This window comes from Mauremys mutica, chromosome 3, assembly GCF_020497125.1.
Source record: "Mauremys mutica isolate MM-2020 ecotype Southern chromosome 3, ASM2049712v1, whole genome shotgun sequence".
NCBI lineage: Eukaryota > Metazoa > Chordata > Testudines > Geoemydidae > Mauremys > Mauremys mutica.
This window is the reverse complement of record NC_059074.1, coordinates 31,871,915-31,897,530: the sequence shown is the minus strand read 5'-3', so window position 1 is coordinate 31,897,530 and position 25,616 is coordinate 31,871,915. Positions and strand designations below refer to the sequence as shown.

General features: G+C 46.7%; 1 protein-coding gene across 2 annotated transcripts in view; it reads left to right on the top strand.

The window, feature by feature from the left end:
- HPCAL1 (hippocalcin like 1) overlaps nt 1-24,838 on the top strand; it is a 116,352-nt gene extending 91,514 nt beyond the window's left edge. For both annotated transcript variants that reach the window (XM_045011305.1, XM_045011304.1), the window contains 3 exons: nt 16,689-17,090; nt 18,453-18,558; nt 23,655-24,838. In XM_045011305.1, coding sequence (XP_044867240.1) covers nt 16,713-17,090; nt 18,453-18,558; nt 23,655-23,752 — 582 coding nt within the window. In that variant the 5' untranslated portion in view covers nt 16,689-16,712 and the 3' untranslated portion in view covers nt 23,753-24,838. The remainder of the gene's footprint in view (nt 1-16,688; nt 17,091-18,452; nt 18,559-23,654) is intronic.
- Nucleotides 24,839-25,616: the final 778 nt, after the last annotated feature.

Sequence of the window (25,616 nt, the reverse complement as noted above, 5' to 3'; positions counted from 1 at the left end):
GCAACCTATGGCACACGTGCTGATTTTTAATGGCACACTACTGCTTGCCAGGGTCCCGGCTGCCAGCCTCGCTCAGCCCACTGCTGGGCGGGGCTGGCGGCTGGGACCCCGGCAGGCAGCAGCGTACCATTAAAAATCCTGCCCGGCCCAGCCTGCTCTTCTCTGCCCCCACCGTTCGCTCTCGCCTGCGGGGGCCGGGGGCAGAAGCTTGGTCCTGCCGGCTGCTGCTGCAGGGCAACCTCCACCGGCAGCCAAGCTTCCTCCTTCCCCGCCTCTTCTCCCAGTGTGCTGGGTTCCTGCCCCTCCTCCTCTCCCTCCCTGCGGCCAAACAGCTGATGGCCCTGGAGAGGGAGTGGGAGAAGCGGAGCCGGAACTGCAGCCACAGCATGCTCGCTGATCCAGAGAAGAGGCGGGGATGGGGCCTTGGGGAAGGAGGGTGGAATTAGGGCATATCCCCTCCAGCCCCCTGCCGTGAGCTGCTCAGGGCAGGGGTCTGGGAGCATCCTCACGACTCCAGCCCACACCCCCTGCCCTGACTCCTGAACCTCCCACACCCCCAGGCCCCTGCCCTGACCCCTGCACCCCCCTCACACACACCCATCCCTCTGCCCTGACCCCTGAATCCCCCCACAACCCCAGCCCTGACTCTGGCACCCCCCTCTCACACCCTGCACCCCCCTCACATGCCCCCAGCTCTCTGCCTTGACTTCTGCACCCTCCCCCCACACCCCCATCCCCCTGCCTTGACTTCTGCACCCTCCCCCCACACCTCCATCCCCCTGCCCTGATTCCTGCACCCCCACACATACCCAGCCCCCCCACACCCCCATGCCCTGACTCTTGCACCTCCCACATCCCCACCCCCACCCTGAGCACCAAACGGAAGCTCCTGCACACACACACACCCATTCCCACCTGCATCCCTCACACCAAATGGGAGCTGCCCAGGTAAGGGCTTCACACCTAAACCTCCTGCCCCAACCCTGAGCCCCCTCCCTCATTCTAGCTCCTGACCAGACCCTACACCCCAACCCCCAGCCTGCTTCTTCACCCTCAGCCCTGTGCTCAGTGCACCCCCACCCTCAGCTCAGTGCAGAGAGAGAGAGGAAGAGAATGGGCTAAAACCAGGGAGAAGGTAGGTACCCACGCTATGTGGGCAGGGCCGGGACCCCAGACCGGCAGTGGGCTGAGCAGGGCTGGCAGCCAGGACCCCGGCTGGCGGGAGCCGGCGGATGGAACCCCAGACCGGTCTGGGGTTCTGGCTGCTGGCCCCTTGCCAGCCAGGGTCCTTGTCGCAGGCCCCGCTCAGCCTGCTGCCGGCCTAGGTGAACGGAACCCCAGGCCGGCAGCAGGCTGAGTGGGCCGGTGGCGTAAGAACAGCATTTTAATTTAATTTTAAATGAAGCTTCTTAAACATTTTGAAAACCTTGTTTACTTTACATATGACAATAGTTTAGTTATATAATATATAGACTTAAAGAGAGAGACCTTCTAAAAAACGTTAAAATGTATTGCTGGCACGCAAAACCTTAAATTAAAGTGAATAAATGAAGACTCGGTACACCACTGCTGAAAGGTTGCCGACCCCTGGTGTAGGTGGTGGAATTTGGTTTCACACTGAAGTAGGTGGTGGTTGTACAGCATATTATCACAACGTTTAGAAAATATTGTAGTAATTGTGATATTCTGTCAGTGCTTTCTCTCTGTCCTGTAGCAAGATTATTTGAAAGTAAGCTGGTTCTCAGATGAATGCAGTGCTGGTGGGTGCCATCCATTGCTATATTTGCTCAGTAAATCAGAAGTGAACTCCTGTCCCCATTGAAGTAAATGGTAAAGCTCCCACTGCCTTCAATAGGACCAGGATGCCCCACCCCAGTAATGGGAAGGCTCATACGTGAATTTCTTAAGTTCCAACTGCAGTTGTCTCAATCAAATCAAAGGGGCTCTGTGCAGATGCAAGGGTGCTCTCCGCATGCAGTCATATGCAGGGTCCAGGCCTTTGTCCATAAATGCAGATTTTCAAGAGAGCTTGGAGATATATATTCATAGTGCTCATCTTGCCCTTATAAGCGCTCAGCACCCATTGTGATGCTTATGGCCGGTTTTTCAGAACAGTTCAGCACCTGACATGCTGAGGTTTGTTTAAAAAAAATGTTGCATCTTATTTTGCTGCCTAAAAGGGGACTGAACTCTTCTGAAAATTCTGCCCTAAACATTCTATGTAATGGCAGGGTAGATGGGAGTGGGGGGGGGGGGGTGTTCCACTAACTTCACTTTCACTTTTTAAAAAATAACCTTTTCAAAAGGACAATGCCAACTTAAAAATTATGTTATAGGTCAGCACTTCTTCACTTTTATATTAACAGTACAGATTATTAGAAGTGAAAAAATTAACAATCCAACTGATTTGTCATTAATTCTGTTATATTGTTTACTACAGTACATCCGTGTTATTACGCCCTTCATTATTATGAACCTTTGGCTAATAATCAACCTGGTCCCTGGATCCCAACTACAGGTACAGTACAGCCTGGAGCCTTCAGCTGTCAGACCTGTGTGGCAGGGCTGGATCTCAGGGCTGTCAGACCACGGGCGACAGGGCTGAGGCTCTGGGCTGAAATTTTATGAAATGTAGTTGCTACCAGATTTAAATTTGGGGTCAAAGTTAAATTGACAATGTCCTGTTAAATAGCTGCTTTTTGCAGCAAGGTTGCAAAGAGGTTTACATGATCTTACCAAGAAGGCCCAGATTTCTATAGCAACATGTTTGTATATGTCCTGTAGCCTACCTATTTCAGGCTGTTGCTTAGGATACTGGCAGTAAACAGACAACAAAAACGGCTCTTTACCTGAGAGTTATTGTCAGATACCCGCCCGTATACTTCCACATTTCATTTGCCTTACTCTCACCAGTAGGCCCACTCACTGACGCTCTTTGGGCAAAGCAAGTGGGGTGTGGTTCACATACTTGTCATAGTAATCCCAGTTTGTGTGCATTTGCTACTTGATGTTAATGGCTTTGGCTCACTGAAGCTGTTCGGCATGTTACAATCATGCAGCAGTGCTGTTGGTCTAAAGATCAAAATGCAGCCTATTAAATTCTACCAGGCTGCCTTCAGTCAACCTTACCTTTACACAGGTGCAGCCCCTGGAGACAATAGGTCCCAGTCTGCATTGCTTCTTCTCTGAAGAGTGGAAGGCTGCCCTGATTAAATCATAGGAGGCCAAGATCTGAGCTGTATTTTGTATTGAGGGCATTCTGCTCCATTTCAAGCAAATGAAGTGTAGTTCTTGGGTCCTGGCAAGCGGCTAACGAAGCCTAGAATGGGACAAGGCTTAGTCTCCTTAGACTAGTGTATATTTGTTAATTCATATGATGTACAAATGGAATATGCTGGATAAAGTGTGATCCCGTCTCTCTCTAGCTGCTGAGACCGTCATCTGTTGACCGTCATCTGTTGACAGATAAGTTAGTCCTTGAGCATAAGTGGTAATGGTTGGTGCTAAAGATCCAAGGCTCTGTTCCTGCTGACAGCTGTGAAATGTGTGTACTAGGCTACTGATTTATTGCACAAAGCTTTGTTTGTTTGTTTTGTTTCTATTCTGGTATAAAAAGTACAAAACAGATGTGTGTTTTCCTGTGGATGTCTTACAAAAACCTGACAGTGCAGATCAGAGGTGAAAGTAAGCCGGTACGCCCCCATACAGTGCGCCGTACTGGGGCAGATCAGCTTCCCCTGGCGGCAATTTAAAGGGCCTGGGGCTTCCCGCAGCGGCTGGAGCCCTGGGCCCTTTAAATTGCCACCAGAGCCCTGCTGCTGGAGCCCTGGGGAAGCGGTGGCGGGGCTCGGGTGGTGATATAAAGGGCCTGGGGTGCCTGCCGCAGCTACCGCCCCGGGCCCTTTAAATCGTCCCCGAAGCCCTGGGGTAGCGGCAATGGGGCTCCGGTGGCTATTTAAAGGGTCCGAGGCGCCGGCAGCCGCTACCGCCCCAGGCCTTAAAATAGCCACCAGAGCCCCGCCGCCGCTTCCCCAGGGCTCCGGCAGCAGGGCTCCAGGAACGATTTAAAGAGTCCGGGACTCCAGTAGCTGCTACTGCTCCAGGCCCTTTAAATCGTCCTGGAGCCCTAAGGTAGCAGCGGTGGGGCTCTGGCGGCTATTTAAAGGGTCCAGGGCTACGGCAGCCGCTACCGCCCTGAGCCCTTTAAATCACCACCAGAGCCCCGCCGCTGCTACCCCAGGGCTCCGGCAGCAGGCCCCGGAGGGTAGCAGCAGTAGGAGCCCCAAGCCCTTTAAATCACCACCCGAGCCCCTGGCTGTCGCTGCAACCCCGGGGCTCCGGCAGCGCGGCTCGGGTGGCGATTTAGAAGCCTCGGGGCTCCCACTGCCGCTGCCCTCTGAGGCCCTTTAAATCGCCACCCAAGCCCCGCTGCTGGAGCCCTGGGATAGTGGTGGCGGGGCTCTGGCAGTGATTTAAAGAGCCAGGGGCTCCCGGCTGCTGCTACTGCAGCGGAGCCCGGGGCCCTTTAAAGCTGCACCAGACGCTGGGACCCCCTCCTATAGTGATTTAAAGGGCCCGGGGCTCCCCTGCAGTATCAGCAGCTGAAGCCCTGGGCCCTTTAAATCACCGCCAGGGCTCCCAGCTGCCTCTGCAGCTGGGAGTTCTGGGGGTGATTTAAAGGGCCCAGGGCTCCAGCGGCTGCTACTACAGCCCCAGTCCCGGACCCTTTAAATCCTGATGTAAAGTGCCTGGGGATTTAAAGGCCCTGACTCTTCTGGTAGAGGCCATGCCTCTTCTGGCTGAGGCCCTGCCCCCTCCGAATGACTCCGAGTACCAGTAAGTCCTTTCAGTTACTTTAACCTCTGGTGCAGATACTTAGTAGCTGAAAGCCATTTTTTTTCTTAGCAGTTACTCGCCCAAGGACAGTCCTTACATAAGGGATTAAATAAAAGAACAAACTACAGAAAATAAAGCTTTTCATTTATTTGGTGCCTCTTGTTGGCCTGAAATAAATAGCCAGGCTTTTTTCACTGGGAGGTGACATGTCTTGTGCTCTCATAGCAAGACTTCCCAACAGGAACATGGTAGGAAGGAGTTGTGCTGGTCCCTGCTTATGCCTGGATTGTAATGCAGTGGCAGCCTCTCATGGAGAGGGTAACATTTTCCCTGAGAGTCTGTCTTTTTCTCTTAATTACCTATATTCATTCTCTTCTCAAATGCACAGAGGTATTGCAAAGCTCTCCCATCTGGAAGGCGTGCATGCTGTGAAGGCGGAGAGCATAAACTTGCTACTGCTCCCATCTTCTGCCAGCCTTAGGATCAGCAATCCTGAGATTATCCCCAAACACAGCCTTTCTGAGCTGTCCACCAGGCCACAGCAGGTCAAGTCCTCTTGTCTTTTCCCCGACCAGGCCTGCCGACGAGGGGCAAAGGGGTCAGTTGCTCAGGGGCCTAGCGATTTAAAAGGGTCTGGGCGGATGGGATATATACATATGTTTTTAATAAAAATTAAGACAGAAATCCGGTTTCCTGCTGCTGCCGCTCTGTACAGAGCGCGGTCGCTCGTTGTGACAGTAACAGTTTGCCGAAGCACTGCAGGACCCTGCTGGTCTGGCAGAGCGTCAGCAACAGCAGCCTGGGAACCGTGGAGCTTGCTGCCTCCTCTGGCTGCTCGGAAGCCACTGTACCTGCCGTGCTGGCTCTCCGGCTGTGGGGCTGAGGACAGGGAGACTTTAAAAAGGAACAAGCTCCCTCTGCGCTTTCCTCCACCAGGGCTGCCGCTCCTCACCAAACACAAGCCAGCAAGTTCAGCCACCCTATTGAGCCGCCCTAAATTTGCTGAGAGGCAGCCAGGACTAGTCCCTCCATTCACTGCAGCTAGCACTGTCTGGGGAGCTGCTATCACGAGCGCAGGATGAGGGGCCACCACCACCGCTCAGCCAGGGAATGAGGCACGGGTTTTCCCTCGTCCTTCGCCCCAAGCTGCCGCCGCCTCGGAGATCTCCCAGTAGATGTTGCACACCAGGCCTGCTGTCTCCTCATTGCTCTGGGTGTTGGTGTCCCACAGCACCAGCAGAGCAAGTATTGTATATTTTAACTTTGTTGGTCATATTCAGTTACATCTTGTATATCAGTTTTTTCCTTGTCTTTAGATTACACATTTAATCACGATTAGGTGTTTAATTAGCCTACTTAATATTTTAGGTGTTTTCTTACTTTGTGATTCTTTAAATGTTTTATATATTAATTAATTTCATTCCATAATGTATTTATTTAATTTAAATATATAATTCAAAATAACACATTCTACATCTTATATATAGGCTCACAATTTGTTTAATACTGGTGCTGTAACTGGGGGAAAAAAAGTTAACTAGATCAAACAATGCCACAATTGACACGTAGTGGGTTCTAATGTGTTATAGTGTCATAAATCTCAGCCATTCTTTTCTAGAGGGGCCATTGACTGTTCTGCCCTGGGGCCTGGAATTGCTGTCAGCGGGCCTGTGCCCACTTAAAGTACCATTGTAGTTTCAAGAGAAAACGTCCAAGCATCTGATGCACTTAACTGTTTCTAAAAAGATATCTATAGACATAGGAGCAACTCTTGCCTTCCAAAATCTCATATAACAATATGCCTGGCTCATGTTGTCCATTTACTGAGTGTTGCTGGGGTCCCAAAGGCACAATGCAACCTATTTCAAGACCTTAATGGTTTTTATACATGATTTTACTCTCTTTGTAGCTCAGTGAGATTGGAATGATGCTAGATTTTTTCCCCTGCAACACTAATGCTCTCAGATACAAAGATTATTTATTACATCTCTCTTTGTGCAGTCCTTCCCTGATGAAGAATACTGTAGACACACACATACACGGAGGTATTTCATACATTCTCCTCTTTTTATGAAGATTAAATCACACTTGAGGCAAGGAAATACCACAAGGAAGTGAATCCCTCTAAGGAGTTTGTCTTCCCCAGACTTTTTTAACTGATTCACTAACGCATCTTACCAGGAATTCAGTTCAAAGAGTTTGTCTGGCTAGATACTTCAAGCCATTTTAAATGTGTGGATATGGTTATTCGCTATTGTATCCTGCACTTGCTTTCTAGTGAGTCGTCATCTTACGTGATTAAAAATCCAGATTCACTCTTTCTTGGGATTTTGTTGTAGGATCATTGACTACATTCTGGTAATTCTATATGAGAAGGAAATTTAGAACAACTTAATCCATTTATTCTCTGCATCTTAACTTCTAACTTGGCTATACCTCTAGACCTCATTACAGCAGGGGTGTTGTTTTAGGGGGTCGAGGGAGGATGATTAAATATACAGCTAACATTTACCAAAACTCCAGGCATGAGACTTGAAGAAAAATCCTTTTTCATTGTTTTTCCCCTTCCTGGGCCCTACACAGTGAATCATCTGCTATAACATTTTATCTTTTTAGTAAACTGTACATTCCAAAGCCTAAGGGTCTGTTACATCTTCAAGTTCTTGTCTAAGCATCTTTAAGGCATTCCTTTTTACTTTTCTCTTCTTTTGTTACTGTCAGGAATTCCATGCTCATGAAAATTGCAGGTGATCACCCTGAAAACTAAGTCCTCTGTTTATCAAGCAAAATAGGCGTAGGACTGGCTATGATGCATGCTGTCTTCCCTTACAGCACCTTTATATTATGTCTCATCCCTGATATGAAGTGACTACTTCTAGAGTGAGAAATTAGGGGAAGGTCGTTGAGTCTCCAAGCCTATTCACTCCCCCAGGAAGTCCCCTTTATAATAGATGCAAAATCCATTATGGAGCTGCCTGTTTACTTTCCTGTGCCTCTGATTTAAATCTCTATCAAAAGCTGAGCTTTCCTATTTTTCATTTGCTCTACAACATTACAAATCCCTTGATGAAATTTTTAAAGCCTCCTTTAATTTCTTTAGAGTATTGCTGTTCTTGGTGGCTTTGTCTTGCTATCTCTTTTCAATAGTACATTTGTTACTAAACCAATAGCTTTTCTCCTACACCTTGCCAGGACGGAAGGTTGGCCACCTTCTCAGTGGTTAGTTTGGAGGTAACGAAGAAATCTATTTTGAGGGACAGACTGGTGGTTTCTTAACTGATCCAGCAAAGGATCTATGGTCAGTCTAAATCTACCTCTTTTAACACATTGTACATGCAAATGCTAAGAGCTAAATGCCTTTTAAGTAAGGTCCCCAAATTTTGGGTGAGTCAACCAGAACAGCAGTACAATGTCCTGTGACGCATAGCAAGATGAAACCAGCGCTCATAGGTAGGTGAAGGGCTCCAGGAGTCTTTAATCTTCTTCCTCTTACCACCATCACCTTTCTCAAACCTGGAAGAATTTTCACCAGCAGCGTGTTTTAGCCAATGCTTGTGTACGTTATCCAGTATATTATCTGAAATGTATAAATCATGTGGCAAAAGAGAGAGAGACTAATCATAAGACTGACTTAAACTTTCCTCTTTGAGAGCCCACTACCTGTGATTTCCATTACTGACTATCCTCCCAAGTGTTTCTCTGACTAAAACAGCTAGTGAGTCTCGGGAATCTGATTTGATGAAAGAGTTTTAGAGCAATCGAATGAAATGTCAGTTGGATGCCAGCAGCAGGGTTTCTTGTCATGATTAATGAGATATTTGGGCATTTCATTTTGCAGGAGCTACCTGAAACACAAGTCTTATCTAAGAGCTATTTCTTTGGATGTGCTTTAATAAATTAACATTAATGTCACTTACTTAATTACTCTTAACAAATTGGTTACACAACTGCAAGTTTATATTTGGGTTTGGCACATTAAGAATCCATTTGAAAAGCTCAGACACTGAAGAATAATTGCATTTTAATGCATTGCATGTTACTTTTCTAAAATAATCTGAACTAAAAGATGGTTTGAAGTTACCCAAGGTAACCTATAATTTGTTGAATGCAAAAGCCTATTGGAGTATAGAGCATTTTAAGTTAATATCGAATTTCGTTCTAATTGCAATAAATCTCTCTTCTCACATGAGGAAGTAGTGATATTCCAGTAAATGGAATCAACACACCCTTTATTGTTTAGCATTTATATTGCAGTAGCACCAAGACCCCTTGCACTAGGCAACACACAAACATGTAGTAAATTACAGTCCCTGCCCCAAAGAGCTCTTAAATTGATCCCCCTACTAAGAGAGTGTTTGTGGTCACCTTGTGAGGATAACTTCGGAGTTTCTAATTACCACAGGCCAGTCATAAATCTCTGGTTATTTGCATGCCTGGATCCTGATTCCACAGCCTCCCTGCTGCACTGATCATTGGGGTATAAAAACCAAAGTGAGTGATTTTGTTCATATCCGCAGAAATGTGTGAAGAAATTTGTGTCCGAAGATCAGTCCGTTTCAGGTGGAGGATTTTTCACAGAGCAGTGGCTGATCCCAATCAACGCTCTCCTAAAGCTAGCCACACATCCCTGTCCACACTGCACAGAGTTCACTACAGAAGGGTTAGAAACAACTACAGTAACACCCTGCTTAACGTTGTTTTGCTCTTTTGTCCCTGTTCCAGTACAGAACATGCTCCATTTAAAGTTGTGCAATGCTTCTCTGTAACATCGTTTGGCTGCCTGCTATCAGCTCCCCTACGCCAGCTCCCCGTGCCTCCCGCCCGCTGGCAGACCCTGCAGATCAGAGCCTTTCCCTCTCCTCCCCCCACCTGCAGCAATCAGCTGGCATTTAGGAAGGAGGGGGGAGGAGCGAGGACTAGGCGCGCAGGCTCCCCCTCCCTCCCGAACACCACAAACCAGCTGATTGCTGCGGGCAGGAGGCAGGGGAGGAAGGGAGGAGGACGTGGCATGTGGAGTAAAGGGGGAGGCGGGGGGAAGAAGAGGCAGGTTAAGGGTGGGGCTTGGAGGAAGGGGTGGCGTGAGCGGGCTGAGGGTTGAGTCCCCCGCCCCCTGGTGCTTGCAGAATAGGTGCTGCTACTGCTGCTGCGCAACGTGCTTCTCCCAGCCTACAGCACCTTCAGCCTCCTTACCTGTCTCATTGTCTCCAGTGCCAGCGGGCGGTGCCTGTGTGGGGTAAGCAGGGAGACCTCTCAACTATAGTACTGTACTGTATGGCCAAAAAAATTTCCCTGGAACCTAACCCCCCCCTCACATTCATTCTTATGGGGAAATTGGGTTCGCTTAACATCGTTTCACTTAAAGTCTCATTTTTCAGGAACATAACTGCAACGTTAAGTGAGGAGTTACTGTACAGCGTCAATGGTGGGAGAATGCTACCGGTGCCCTTTCCTCTTCCTGCCGATACCACTCTCCACAGGTTTCTCGCAGTTTTGGTCCCTTCCATGTTACCCAGTAGATGCCATGCTGTAGAGCCGAACTAATTCAGTGAACATCACTTACCTCTAAACACAAGGTTGTTGAAACACAGGGTGTCAGGCGTTTGACACCTGCATAAAGGTGGAGAGTTGTGCTGCTGTCTCACCTTGGCAGCCAGAGCAGGTGTGTCATGTAAGTTCCAACCATGGTGTATAGAGAGGTTTTGAATCTCTGTAGCATGGATGAGAATGAGGGGCAGGCAACAGAGAATCTACAGGGAGAAAGACATTAGGAAAATAGCCAAGCTCAGGCTGAGGTTTTCAGTCACTGTTTAAGTTAATAATGAAAGAAACCCTGGGAAGAGAGTAAGATTGGACAGCCTGTGGAGGATGGTGGGAATGCCATGGTTTAACAGTTGTTGAGAAGTTGTGACGGGCTGTAGAGAAATGAAGGTTCCCATTGCTTGTTATGCAGTGGCCTGCTGTCTGAGCTCCCACACAGCTCTCCGGTCTCCCCTTCCCCAGCCCTTGTGGCCAACATCCCATTCAGTGGGGGGATGGTCCCCTGGCTTCCCAGGCTACGAGATCTCCCTTTCTTGCCCTCCGCTCCCATGGCCAGCTCCCTGTCACTCGCAGAGTTGATGGGGATGCAGGAGGAAGGGGAAAATGCTGAGATCTGCCTACCCAACCACCTCCTTGAGCCACCAGTTTTTGGGGTGAGGAGTGAAGAAATGGTGATCATGCCTGCATTTCCCCCGTGTATCTGAGGCTATTTCTGGTTTCTACCCTTTAACAGCCTCTGCTGCTCTCCCAGATCTGCTGCTGTTGCCCTCTGATCTGATTCAAAGCTTGTTGAACTCAGTGGAAAGGCTCCCACAGACTTCAGTAACTTTTGACCAGGAGATAGTAACTAGAGGCCTCTAGAAGGGAAAAGGGAAGGGGGGGAAAGGTTCATACAGGGCCAGAAGCATTACATTAAAATGCTTCCTAAACTGGACTGATTTTGTTTACTCTAATCCGCCCTTCCCTGCAGAGGCCTGACCACCCCTTAAAATGCAGCAGAGTAGAAGGTATGGATGTGTTCCCTGCCCTGTGCATACGGACTTGTTTGAGTATGAATATGTGGAGCAGAGTGGGTTTGAAATACAGATGGAGAGGAAGTACTGGTAGCTGCAAACTTGCAGTTAGCTAGAGAGCTGCCCTGTGTCTCTAAATGGCTGCTGCTTGAGTGTCTGCCAGTTTAGTTTCAGCATTTTGGAAGCAAGTTGGGGACGTGTCAAAGGAACAGAGCAAACTTTTTGTGACTGAGTGACTAGAAATAATGCTAGTGGGCTGGAATGTTTGTGGTTTCCGACAAAACAGAAGCAGCTAATGATATCAGCAGAGTTTTCCGTTGAACCTGGTGTGTTTTATTAATGAGCAGCTGGTTGGTTTTTGTTTCGAAGCAGTAAGCCGCAGAGCAGGATGTGGATTTTGTATTGCTTAGGCTGTGTGGAGGGTAAATGGAATACAAATAAAATGCAGTTGAATTCAGTTATTGATAATCCTCTCAAGTATTGCAGTTATTTTTGGTGACACTTCACATTTTTTAGGTTTTGGTGCATGAACTGAGCTTTTGCTGCCTGCAAAGTGCTTACTCGTTATCAGATGTCTTATCTCACTGCATTTGTCATGTCACGTCTTGGTGTTCTGCTTGTCTTGTTTCTCAATGTAGGTAGGGCAGAGTACTGCACACACACAATGCATGACCTGGTCTGCTCCTAGTCACTAAGTGCACTTTGCACTCACTCACTGGTGTAGATGACTATACAAAGCAACACAGAATTAGGTCCTTAATTTAAGCTAAGAGTAAATTGATTCACGAGTGTACAAACTTTTTTAATGTAGCAATGTGAGAGAGTCTGGTAGGTTTTTGCATGTTAATGCATGTTCTTGAACTCTTACCAATGTCTGTACAAATGAGAGGCATAACATTGCACAGAACTTCGATTTGCAAAAGCTGATGTTGCTGCAAACCAAGAACCTCCTTTGTCATAATAAAGAGCTGGCAATATTAAGGTTTGTCTAAAGTACAGATTGTCAGTATAACATATGTTGCTCAGGAGGCTGAATAAGCCACACCCCTGAGTGATGTAAGTTACACCGACCTCAGCGCTAGTGTGGACTGCGCTATGTTGGCAGGAGAGCTTCTCCTGCCGACATAGCTACCACCTCTCACAGTATAGACCAGAGGTTCTCAAACTGGGGGTCAGGACCCCTCAGAGGGGCGTGAGGTTATGACCTGGATGGGTCACAAGCTGTCAGCCTCCACCCTAAACTCTGCTTCACCTCCAGCATTTATAATGTTGTTACATATTTTTTTTAATATTTTAATATATAAAGGGGGGCAGCACTCAGAGGCTTGCTGTGTGAAAGGAGTCATCACTACAAGCATTTGAGAACTGCTGGTATAGACCGTCAGCATAGAGCATCTTCGCCAGATGCGCTACAGCACTTCTAGTGTAGACTAGCCCTTAGTCAACGGGTTGACGGTCTCCGTGGTATGTAGCTAAGTGTGTGTTCTAACCTTGAGCTCCTCTGTCTTCTCAGTTAGTGGTTGATATTGCTGGGTAACCGAGAGGCTGAGGATGGTAAGAGGGGAAAACGTGTATGTTACCGACTGTTTTTATAAGAGTGTATTGAGCACCTTTCAAAGAAACAGAGGATCATAGAAGATTAGGGTTGGACGAAAACCTCAGGAGGTCAAAGAAGGTGCTCAAAGCAGGACCAACCCCAACTAAATCATCCCAGCCAGGGCTTTGTCAAGCCTGACCTTAAAAACCTAAGGCTAGATATTCCACCACCTCCCTAGGTACCCCATTCCAGTGCTTCACCACCCTCCTAGTGAAATAGTTTTTCCTAATATCCAACCTAAACCTCCCCCACTGCAACTTGAGACCATTACTCCTTGTTCTGTCATCTGCTACCACTGAGAACAGCCTAACTCCATCCAGGGGTGGCAGGTTTGTATAATTTTTGCTGGTGCCCAGAACGAGTCCAAGTCCCCCCCAAGGCTCCGGGACAGAGTTTGGGTGCAGGAGGGGGTTTGGGGTGCGGGCTCTGGGAGGGAGTTTGAGTGCTGGGTGCGGGCTCTGGGCTGGCACGTGGGGTTGGGTGCAGGGGGGGTGGGAGGGGCTTGAGGTGCTAGGTGTGGGAGGGGGTTTGGGTGCGGGTTCTGGGCTGGGACAGAGAGTTGGGGTGCGGGACTGGGCTGGGAATGAGGCTGTCCCGGGACTAGGGTGGGGGGCCAGAGAGGATGACTCCCCGCAGCCCTCTCCCCGCTGGCAGCAGCGAGCTCCGGGGGAGTGGGGCCCTCCCCGGCATGATACTCCTTCAACCCCACCCCCAGGCTGCTGCTCAGGAGGTCTAGCCAGCATAAGCTCCCCACCTCGGAGTCGCCTGCCAGGGGAGAGGCCCTCCCTCCGCAGGCACAGCAGCCGCTTTAGCCTGCTGCTGAGGGAGGACAGCATGGAGCTGCAGGGAGCAGCCGCCCACTGCCCAGGGCAGGCAGGGATGCTTCGGGGGAGGCACATGGGGGCGGCAGGAAGGGCCAGGGGAGGCACACAGGGGTGGCAGGAGGGGCCAAGGGAAAAGACCCGGCTCCAAACATTGGTGGAACCTGGCCCCGCCGGGCCCTGATTTTGCTGGAGCCCGGGCACTACGGGCCCATACAACTTGCCACCCCTGGCTCTATCCTCTTTGGAACCCCCCTCTCTCCAATCTGTCCACATACTTTCTGCAGTGAGGGGCCCAAAACCACCCAATACTCCAGATATGGCCTCACCAGTGCCGAATAGAGGGGAATAATCACTTCCCTCGATCTGCTGGCAATGCTCCTACTAATGCAGCCCAATATGCTGTTAGCCTTCTTGGCAACAAGGGCACACTGCTGACTCATACCCAGCTTCCCATCCACTGTAATCCTCAGGTCCTTTTCTGCGGAACTGCCGCTTAGCCAATCCCCAGTCTGTAGCGGTGCATGGGATTCTTCTGTCCTAAGTGCAGGACTCTGCACTTGTCCTTGTTGAACCCCATCAGATTTCTTCTAGCCCAATCCTCCAATTTATCTAGGTCAGTGGTTCTCACACTTTTTTTTTTTTCACAGACCACTTGAAAATTACTGAGGGTCTCGATGGACCACTTGATGATCTTTCCAAATGTTGTTTGTACTGTTAGCTAACTATTGTAAAGCACTTCCGATAAAAGCGCTATGTAAAAAACCTTAATAATAATAATAAACGTTTTTTGTTCTACAAATAAAAGCACACAACTCATATTTTAATATCAGTAGTCTTACCTTTCTAATGTGATGGATGTGCCCTCTCTCCCCTGCCGCAGCAGCCCCTGAGCTGGGACTGGGCAGGAGAGGGGTTTCTCCCCAGCAGTCGCAGCCCTGGAGCTGGGGAAAATCGCCTCTTTCTCTGGCTACCGCAGCCCTGCATATCCCAAATTCCCCCCATCCCTTCTCACTCCACTGCCCCCTCCCACCTATCCCTTATTCTCCCCAAGGCCACCACCTCACCTTACATCTGCATCTTCTCCAGGGTCCACCCACGTAATTAGTGGAGCCACGCTTGCACGGCTCCACTAATTAGGTGGATGGCCCTTCATTCTCTTGTGTGTGGCTGCTCACATGCGCACCTTAGAGGGAACTATCCGCGGACCACATGAATGGAGCTCGCGCACCACTGGTGGTCCACGGACCACAGTTTGAGAACCTCTGCTCTAGGTCACTCTGTGCCCTATCCCTGCCCTCCAGCGTATCTCCCCCTCCCCCCAGCTTAGTGTCATCCGCGAACTTGCTGAGGGTGCAGCCATCCCATCCTCCAGATCATTAGTGTCACCAAGGGTTCTTATCTGATATGGGTGAACACCTCCAGCTTGCTCCACATGTCTACGAAGTACTGAAAAAAACACATGACCAAAGCCATCATAACACTAAGGCTCCCTCCTGTCTAATGGGCTGAAGATGTCTGTTGCACTCGAACCGTTCTTGAACACCTGATATAACCATGAGATTTTTGAGATGCCTTTTTGTCCAGGTTGGGAATGTTGCATTCTGAAGTACTGCACACTATCATTGAATAAGCTTGTATAATAGCTGCAATCTGTTTGACTCAACAGGGAGCCAGACCATTGTCGTTCTCCCATCATATGCAAATGTCAGGCCATTGCAATCGCTTCAGCCAGATTGCAAACCCAGAAAGTATTTTGTTTTTAAAATCTCATTGTATAGGTTCCTAGGAACACTGTGAATTAAAATGTGTTTAAAAGACCTGAATCACTTATGCCTTTCCTTCTCCTTAGGTGACCCGGCTGCTCATGCTGCCGCCACTCTGTTGGGAGAAGGGAGGAAAAGGTCTTCTGGGTTGATCCCATTAAATGTGGGGCCTGCTTTCAGCCCAGACCTCCCTGCAGCACTTCTGTCCTTTGTCCCTTCCCACCTCCCTCTGTTATTCCATCCTGCTTATGCTGTTTGAACGCTGGGCTCAAGCAATGCAAAGCATTCCGAAGGGCCTTGACTTGGCTCCAGCTCTGCCGAATGTCTCTGCTGCAGATCCAGGGCTGGAGCCTTTGATACTGATTGATGGTAGCAGTAAAGGGGGAAAGTACTGCTTTAGGAGGGGATTTTCAAAGGCACTAGGAGGAGACAGACACTTTCAACTCCTATTGACTTAGGCACTGAACGCTCACTGTAACTGCCCTTTGTGCCTTTGATTTCTAACGGGAAGATTTTCAGTCTTTAAATATGGACATTTTTCAAGAGTTTTCTCCCCGTTGCTTCCCGTGTTGGACCCTGGCCAACCCAGTAACAGCAGCATGTCAGCCTGTGCAGGGCTGTGTGGTCAAAGGCTGGAAAAGCACATTGCAAGCATCCCAAGCTGTGTAACAGGGTAAGCTGGGGCAGAGCTGTGGGGAGAGGAACATGACTGAGCAATGAGGTATGCACAGGGTCACCCCAAACCACCCATTTCTTCTCTTCCCCAACCCCCCCCTTACCCTGCCCGGGCAGCATCAGCCACTGGGAGATCTTGGAAAAAGGGGAGGAGAGTGAAATCAGATATTTCTTTGACAGACGAGGTTAATGAAATAGATAAGCACTTTCTTGCTTAAAGCTGTATGCAGATGCTGATATTTAACAGCCCAGTGCTCTCTGCAGTGGAGAAGTACTCTCTGCGGGGTAGCTTCATCAGTTGATATGTTTGTACTACTTGGATGTCTACATATCAATACCCATCTTTCCACTGCATTACTGGTTTACAGTCCATGAGCGTAACATATCAATTGGAGGTCAGTCGTGGCACAGAAGGTGACATGCTTGCTCTTTTGTTTTACAGCTGTTAGATCTAACCAAGAACAGAATGGGGAAGCAGAACAGTAAGCTGCGACCTGAGGTACTCCAGGATCTCCGGGAAAATACAGAATTCACAGATCATGAGCTTCAGGAGTGGTACAAAGGCTTCCTAAAAGATTGCCCCACGGGTCATTTGACTGTTGAGGAATTCAAAAAGATATATGCCAATTTTTTCCCCTATGGTGATGCATCGAAGTTTGCAGAGCATGTGTTCCGCACTTTTGATACCAACGGCGATGGGACGATTGACTTTAGGGAATTTATCATTGCGCTGAGCGTCACTTCTCGGGGAAAGCTCGAACAGAAGCTGAAATGGGCGTTTAGCATGTATGATCTTGATGGCAACGGATATATCAGTCGTGGCGAAATGCTTGAAATCGTGCAGGTGAGGAATGGTCTCATTTTGTAAAACTTACCTTTTGAAAAAATTACCGTTTGAATTAATATTGCTGGAACCACTTACCCGCTGAGCTAGAGACTTCTAGGTAGAGGTGCACCCTAATAGCTGTTCTGCTAGCTGCTGGTACTTCAGAGGAGTTGCAGCCAGTGCGTAGGTGCTGGAGCATGTTCCTGATGCAGTTCTTCACACTGTCATTCCAAATGGCACTGCAGAAAATAATTCTACCCACAAACTACAAATGTGTAGAGGCTCTGAGGAGAAATGGGCCTGAACCAAAACCCCCGTCACCTTGTCTGCCTCCTACCTCCTCCAAACCTCCCCCTACCCCCTCCATTTGAGGTGTTCAGATCTGGATCCAAATTTTGGAAACAGCCCCAGGGATTATAATGAATCGAACCATAATTCCAGATATGAATGCCATATACTCTAAAGTTCAAATTCTGTGATTTGAGCCCTCCTGTGCTTTTAAAGTGAAAGACCTTAAACTCCTTTCATCTCATTGCAGTACAGGGGAAGGTGCTGGACAGCTCCTTTCACCACCTCTCCCCCCCCCACACACACACAAGCACCTGGGTAAGAAGCCTTTGAGGATTGGTAATGTCAGAAAGAGCCTTTCCCCTCTAGATCACCAGTTCAAATCCCAGTTGTGATTGGTAGTGACAGAGAACACAGACCAGCTGACTGTTCAGCCTCTGACAGTATTTGGTGCTCTCAAGCTGGTTCCTACTGGACAGGTTTCCAAGCCACCATGGTAGTTGACCTCTCTGAGTGCTTCAGCAAGTGTTGCCAGGAACAGAATTTAGCTGGAGAGTGAACAACTTTTCTCCCCCAAGAAATGGTTCCTCTAGAACAAGCTGGGGAGAAATTAAATTGGCAGGGGAGTTTGTCTTGCCCATGCTGTACCTCATGAGTTCAATGGATAACAGGCCTTCAATTTAGTCAGTCCATCTCCACCTCCCAGCCCACCGTACACAAATAATTACTGAAGAGCAGTAAGTGCCTATGCAGGTGCATTAAAAGCCATCCTGAAGTTATGAGACCACTCCCCAGACTCAAACGGAAGGAAGGAAAATTACATGTGGGAACTTTTCCTATATATTTTAGCTCTTGTATTTCAGTGTGTTAACTTAAATACTGACTTGACTAACATAGCAGTTATGTTGGTTTTCTAAATCAGAAATAAATGCTGGAAAAAGCAGATCAAGTCTGTAATTCCTTTTATTTGTTTTGGTTTATAGGAGTTTTCAGCTGTCTGCCAATGTCGTTGTTTATTGCTGGAGGCTTAAGTTCCTTTCCTCAGTCCTGATGCGTTATAGCTTTTTTTATTATTATTTTTTATATATTTAGGCAATCTACAAAATGGTGTCATCTGTAATGAAAATGCCAGAAGATGAGTCCACTCCAGAGAAACGAACAGACAAAATCTTCAGACAGATGGACACAAACAATGATGGTATGATTTCCACCAGAAGTCCTTAATTAGGTCTTAAAAATAAACATGCATTTTCTGATACCATACTGATAACACTTAACTTTTAATTTTAAAAAAAATTGCTTTCAGGGGGGCTTCAGTTCTGTCTGTCATCTCACAATGATGTCAGTCACAGTAACATCTGAGTGCCTGTTGTCTGTAACCAAATAAAATAACGGCGAACGAGCCTTTGTGTTTGTAGAAACCAACAAGGTCCCTATTTTCCAGACTTGTACTGATCTTTTTTGTAAAAAGGTGTGGCCCTTTATTTGCGACACTCACCCTTTCAGACCATCTTTCTGCTGACAAACCAAGCTAGAGAAATTGGCAGCAGGCTAAGCGTATGTGCATCAGAAGTAAGATCCGTCTCCAGGCTTGGTCTGCTGGATGTTGCTACACTGCCCTGCCCTCTGATGTCTTCCTCCATACATACCTGTGTGTGAAATCTTTTCTCAAACCGTGTCTGCCCCCCACCTGTGGAATCAGGCACCCTACCCTGTCAGACTCCAGGGTCTCAGCTGCATGGCCGTCGATCTGTAGAACACTGTCGGGCAGCCCTGCTTCTCCACCTTGCCTTTGCACTGTCTATGGGTAACAAATTGTGGTACGGCACAGGAAAGGCAAACGGGAGCCTCACTCTGGAGGGAAAAAGAAAAGAGACTCAGAGTGGGGGGATAGCTCAGTGGTTTGAGCATTGGCCCCCCAAACCAAGGGTTGTGAGTTCAATCCTTGAGAAGGCCACTTAGGGATCTGGGGCAAAATCAGTACTTGGTTCTGCTAGTGAAGGCAGAGGGCTGGACTCAATGACCTTTCAGGGTCCCTTCCAGTTCAATGAGATAGGTATATCTCCATATACTATGGCAAAATGGTAACAGAGGCAGGAAGGAGCTAGATTGTAGAATGAGCAAGGGAGAAAATGAGCAGAGAGAAATAGAACAAAGAATAGAAACGGGAGGAGGAGTATGAAGCCAGAGAGAGAACACAAATACAGGGTGGCAAATACCGTGAATGAGGAGGGGACTGGTAGAGAAGAATAAGGGGCTGTCGGGGGCCAGTTGTGTGCTTTCCCCCCAGCTTGTATACTGCAAGAGGAGAGGATGGCAGGGGGGGTTCTTGCCTGAGGAGAGTGGGAGAGAAGATTGAGGACCCTCTTCTCCCTTTCTGCACCTCCAAATGCAGCCTGCTCGCCTCTCCTATGCCTGCCCAGCTTGTTCCCTGTGCCAGCTCCATGACCGAGTGCCCTCATTTTTTCCTTTGCAAAAATCACCCTGCTGCTTTGAGGGCCTGTGCCCAAATCAATCTCATGCACTGTTTTACAGGGCAGTCCCTGCCGAGTAACTGCTTCTGCAGACATCCTAGTCGCATGTTGCACAGAGCGATCTTACCTCATCCAGCTACGTAGTCCCTGCCAGTAGAACCAAGTCAGAGCTGTGCTGAAAATTGTATTCAGTGACCAGGCGTCTCGGACTATGGCCCACTGTAATTGTTGGGAGAGTGGCAGCCTGAATAGATGCATCTGCCTACTTAGAGGGGAGGCAGAGCTGCTAGCCACCTTACTGTCTCTCTTCCCCCCCCCACGCTCTTTTTTTCCTATTCAGTTTAATCTCCTGCTGCTGTCTCTGGCAATCTGTTCCACCGCGTCGTTATCTTTTTGTGTGAAAAGGCTCCTCTGAAACTTCTATAGCTTCAGTGCCTTCAACTGGGAAGGTACAAACTAGGGACAAAGTCTGGCTCTCCTTACAATTCCCTCCTGTGACGCTACTCGCATGCATGAGGAGAGCAAGATTTGACATCAGATTTGTACCTCCATTCTTTTCTCAGCCCTGCAGTTTTATATTCCTGCTTTATGCATCTTTAGATTTTTCTAGCTCCATTCAGCTGTGGAAGTGATCATGTAGCTCCAGATTTTTTTTAAAGGTTAGGGGTTGCAAAATTGTGCCTCTGAGACATACCCTTAAAGATTTTTATGGCTCCCTCTGAGGGCTTGGCTACACTTACAAATTTGCAGCGCTGCAGCAGGGTGTGAAAACACACCCTCTCCAGCGCTGCAAATTGCGGTGCTGCAAAGCGCCAGTGTGGTCAAAGCCCCAGCGCTGTCCGTTATTCCCCACAGGGAGGTGGAGTAGGGACAGCACTGGGAGAGCTCTCTCCCAGCGCTGGTGCTTTGACTACACTTAGTGCTTCAAAGCGCTACTGCGGCAGCGCTTTGAAGCGCTAAGTGTAGCCACAGCCTGAGTCATGTTCTGTTGAACTGACAGTAGATGGAGCCCTGGGGTAAAAACCTGGCTTTGAGGTCCACAGGAGTTTGGCCATTGACTTCAGTGGGGCCAGGATTTCCCTCTTTGGCTCTACGCGTGGAGGGATACAAAACTAAAACATGTGAAGTAGTCCTTCTGTGACACATGGCATGCAGAGATACGTGATAGGGCAGTGTGGCAAAACCTGGAATATATAGATAGTTTCATTAAAGCAATTCCATAAGTAGCAAAAGGTCACGCCCGTAAGTAATGTATAGCTAAGTAATAGAATGTACATACTGAGAAGTGTAATGGAGCAGTGCTTACATTTCAACACCTCTAGCTGTCCCTCCTGCATTTCCAGACAAGAGAGAGGAGAATAGCACCTTGTGTGTGTGCTTCATTGATAGGACTTGAATGGCTTCTCATTGTCCGCTGTGCCGTGCTGCCAGATTTTGCTTTGTACTGTACTTTGTCCTGGAGCGTTGCACACAAACAAACAAAATCAACTTGTGCGAAGTTTTGTGAAAACTTTGACTAGCAAAAATTCTTCTCAGAAATGCCAGTGTTTTAACAAAAAACAGCTTGCCCAGAATATAAGTGCCTTGGCTTGCTTTGGGCCCTTGCATATCTCTGCTCTCCTGGCACATGACATACCTTGGTCAGGTGAGCTAATACTGGCGCTTGACCATTGAATCCAGTCCTTGTCCCCACGATAGGCTGAGACCATCTCTATATGCATTTTCTATAATATTTTTAATAAAAGCAAATGTTGTTACACATCTGCTCCCTCCCAGGGCCTTACACTTGTAGGAAAAGGGATAACGAGCAAAAGTCAAATGCAAAATCTGTGGTAGGAAGCTTCCATTTGGAACAATAAAATGTATTATCTTTTTTAAAAAAAACAGTAAAAATAGAGTGTAAGAACAGATGCATCTGTAATTCATTGAGATGCTCTGATACTCTGGGAATGAGTGTTGTAGGACGAAAAATTGTAAATTAATATCGTACTCTGGAGTATGTAACTTAACTCATGCAAGGAGCAATTTTAAAAAAAAAAAGCAATATGAGCTAAAAGCAGTGCTAAATGTTAGAGAATAACACCTAAGGGGTGGAACTGAAACGTGATGAGGTGGTTCTCATAGTGGAACGTTTGTTTGAGTATGTTCATTGTACGTGAGTTTAAAATCTCAGCTGAGGATCTAAACTAAAATTCTGCTTCCTAATACATGTGCAGTAAGATTATGCAAAATGTGCCACACTGTTCTCCAAAGAGTTAATTTTCTCTTGGCAAAATAAAAATATGTGGTGGTTATTTCTATAATGGGGGCAATTTAAATGGGTAAGAATTACCTTGGAATATTGTGTATATAATTACAGCTGTATGAAGTATTTCATACAATAATGTAAATGGACATGACTGCCAGAATATTTTGTGTAATGACAATCCCAGTAGCAAATATTTTTTTATTAAAAAGTATAAAACCTGCTGATTTAAACAAATTACATGTATAAGAAACTTCTTTTACAGAGTATTTAGGTCATTAGCATCTACTAATAACTATCTCAGACCTACAACTTTAGACATGTAAGTAGGTCCATTGAATTCAGGACTGTCCTAAACTTTGCCATCTTGTAATAAACCTCGAGATTATAAAAGCCAGAAGGCATTTCAGGAGTTCAGCATGCTTCAGTCACCCTGTCATAGCCCATCTGCTGGGGAGGTTACATTGACTCAAGGAGGGGAATCATTGGGCCCAGTGAAATCATCCTAGAAAGATCCATTTCAGTTCTCATAAATGTTTTGTTGCTTATTTCTCTTCATCTCTGGGTGTGTAACATACTATACAAGAGAATACCATTGCACGTGTATCAGATGCAAAATATTGATAAGAAAAATATAATTATATTTCAATACTGTTGTTCAAATTACAGTTAATAAAGGCGATCCTGAAAGCCTCTGTAGGCAGCACTTGTACTGAGCTCAGTGGAAGTTCCACCAGCCCAGGGCTTGTAGGTGTGGTCACAGAGTGAAACCGTTATAGACTTTTCAGCAATGGTGGCTAACAAATAATTACAAGCGGTGCAAACTCTGGTCGTTTTGTTTAATGGTCATTCACACCTTTGTGCGTTTCAGGTTTTAAAAGCCAGTCACAGCCACGGATTTTTTTCATAGTTTTGAACCCTAACCCCATAAATCAGCCCAAATTGGCCCAAGGTTCAGGTTTGTAACAAAGCCTGAAAAACTAATTTGTAGGGGTCTGATTGCAAAGGTTTTGCCCAGCTCAGCAAACAGGGCATCGCTCAAGGCCTGTGTCTTGTACCACAGCACAACTGACCATAGCAATAATTCACAAATGTAGAATAAATTACATCACATTGCTCAGTGTTAGGTGATCATGCAACCGTGTCCCTATCAGTACATATGGTGCAAATATCCTGGGTTCTGTGTCGTTTAAAATCTCACCCTTGATTGAAGCACCATTTCTAGACTAGTTTCTGTGTATAATGAATGTTTGTACTCCAGTTTTGTATTAAGCCAGTTCTCTGCTTAAATTGTTGATCTAAGGTGGCATTATTAGTACGATTGTTTTAACTTGATAATGTCCCTGTTTAATGTCAAATGTAAAGTAAAATATTAGATTCGTTTACCTGAAAAAATAGTGCATCCAGGCTTGAGGAGGAAGGGAGTGCCTGGTTCACCTGCACGGTAGCCAGTTTCACCCTAAATCCACTTGGAGTAGGATATGTGTATTTTTAGCTTTCTGTGAAGGTTTTATTTTTAAGCTCTGTTTGATCTTGCAACGCAAGTGACTTTTTTTTTTGTTTTCTCTTTTCAAGGTAAACTGTCCCTGGAAGAGTTTATTAAAGGTGCCAAGAGTGATCCCTCTATTGTGCGATTGTTACAATGTGATCCAAGCAGTGCAAGTCAGTTCTAATTAAACTCTGGACAGTTTGCAAAGAAACTGCTGGCTTGTTGTTCAAGCTTTGCTCGCAAATGGATGCCTTCTCAATCATTCCTCAACTTGCTAGTGGATAAGATTCCATTGCCAGATTTTGTGTGTGTGTGTGTGTGTGTGCACGCGCACGTGCGTGTATCGGAGTGAGGACTGCCTCACTCCTCTCACTAACATGAGTGCAATGTTCCTTTTGCAGTTCTGTTTTTCTCCCTCTTCCTCCCCTCCAATGTTACCACTCACTCTACATGGTTAACGTAATTGAAAGGTATGTTTACATGCAGATACAAAGAGTTCAAATTTCTGGTGAGGTATCTCATCTTTTAGTCAGTAAGAATGATGATGTTCTAGTAGCCCCAAGAAGATACTAGATAGAATTTTTATCCAACTTAGCAGATGGTAGGTCATCATTTTTTGAAGCAAAATGTGAACTGAATGGAGTAGAAAGAAGAGAAAAGCTTTTCTGGGCATGGTTCCAAATTGTCTGTGCTTTTGAGGAAAATTGCTTGCACTTATCTAATTGTCTACTTTCTTTTAATATTATATATATATATATAAATTATATATATATGGTGAAGTAAAATTTTAATATGTAGGTCAGGTATTTATGCATAAAGTAGAATTCAAGCTTAATTTCTTCTTCTTGTCCGTGATTTATTCAAATCTTGAAGATTGTTTTTGAGATATTTATGCATTAGCAAATTGCTGTTAAAGAAAATGCATGACTAGCAATTTGTGGCTATTTCACTCTGTTTAATTACTGAATGCAAATATTCGTTCATTTTTACTGTTGATCGTTCCAGCGTTTACTGTATTAACAAAAAAATAAAAGGAATAATTCTCATTTTGTATTTCTCGGTGGAGTCCCACTTGGTGGTGGTTGCAGCATTAACTGGCTTTTGAGTGACATGAGGTGATGTGACTCACGCTGCTGTTCTAAACTTTGCTATGCTCGCCATTCTTTTGCTGTCAATATGTTAATAGTCTTGTGCAATCCAGTGTTATTTAATATCTGCCTAATGCCAAGAAATATTCATTGAAATAAAATACTACTTTTCTTGTCAATAACTGTCTTATTTTAACCAGTAGTACAAGTTACTGTTCCGTAGTTGTGCATGTGATGAATTATAGTCAGGACAAGAATACTGAGAGCTTTCCTGCCCTTCCTTTCCTTACATCTCCTCATCTAGGGGAGGGGAGGCGACCTAGTCCCCACTGTCCTTCCATCGTTGGCATCTCTGTTGAGATTTGCTAGCAAACAAGAGTATTTTAGTGCCCACTATGTTGATGGTCCTTGGGAACCCTTCCCCAAAGGAGAGACTGTGACATGGTGATTTCACACAGTCCACTGAAGAGCTGATAGCTCCAAGTCACCACTGGCCTAGGCTGGACTTAAGAGTTGGCTGGTAGATAAAGCGTCAGGAAACTTGGGTTCTATCTCTGGCTTCTGCCATTGGCTCGCTGTGTGAGTTCCTGCTTCTCTCTCTACCTAAAAAGCACTGTATCAGTGCTTAGTGTTACTAGTATTGCTTATTAACATAATGGTGTGAGGCTCTGTATCCTGTTACCAGTTTGCTGTGCCATCCAGTCCCCCAACAATCCTGCAGCTAACTAATGCAGCCTTTTTTATTGGACCAAAAATACGATGTCAAGTTCCTTTCCAGTATACAGAGGGTTTGTGCAGCCAGAAGTATATTTCAGTGAGGTATGTGCCACTGAAACAGGGCCATCAATGATGTAATATGCAAAGCTTTCCTAGACCCGTGTTTATAAAGCACATGCTGAAGTACAGCAAAGTGCTTAAGCATCTATTTAAGTCCCTTTAAAGTCAATGGGACTTCAGTGT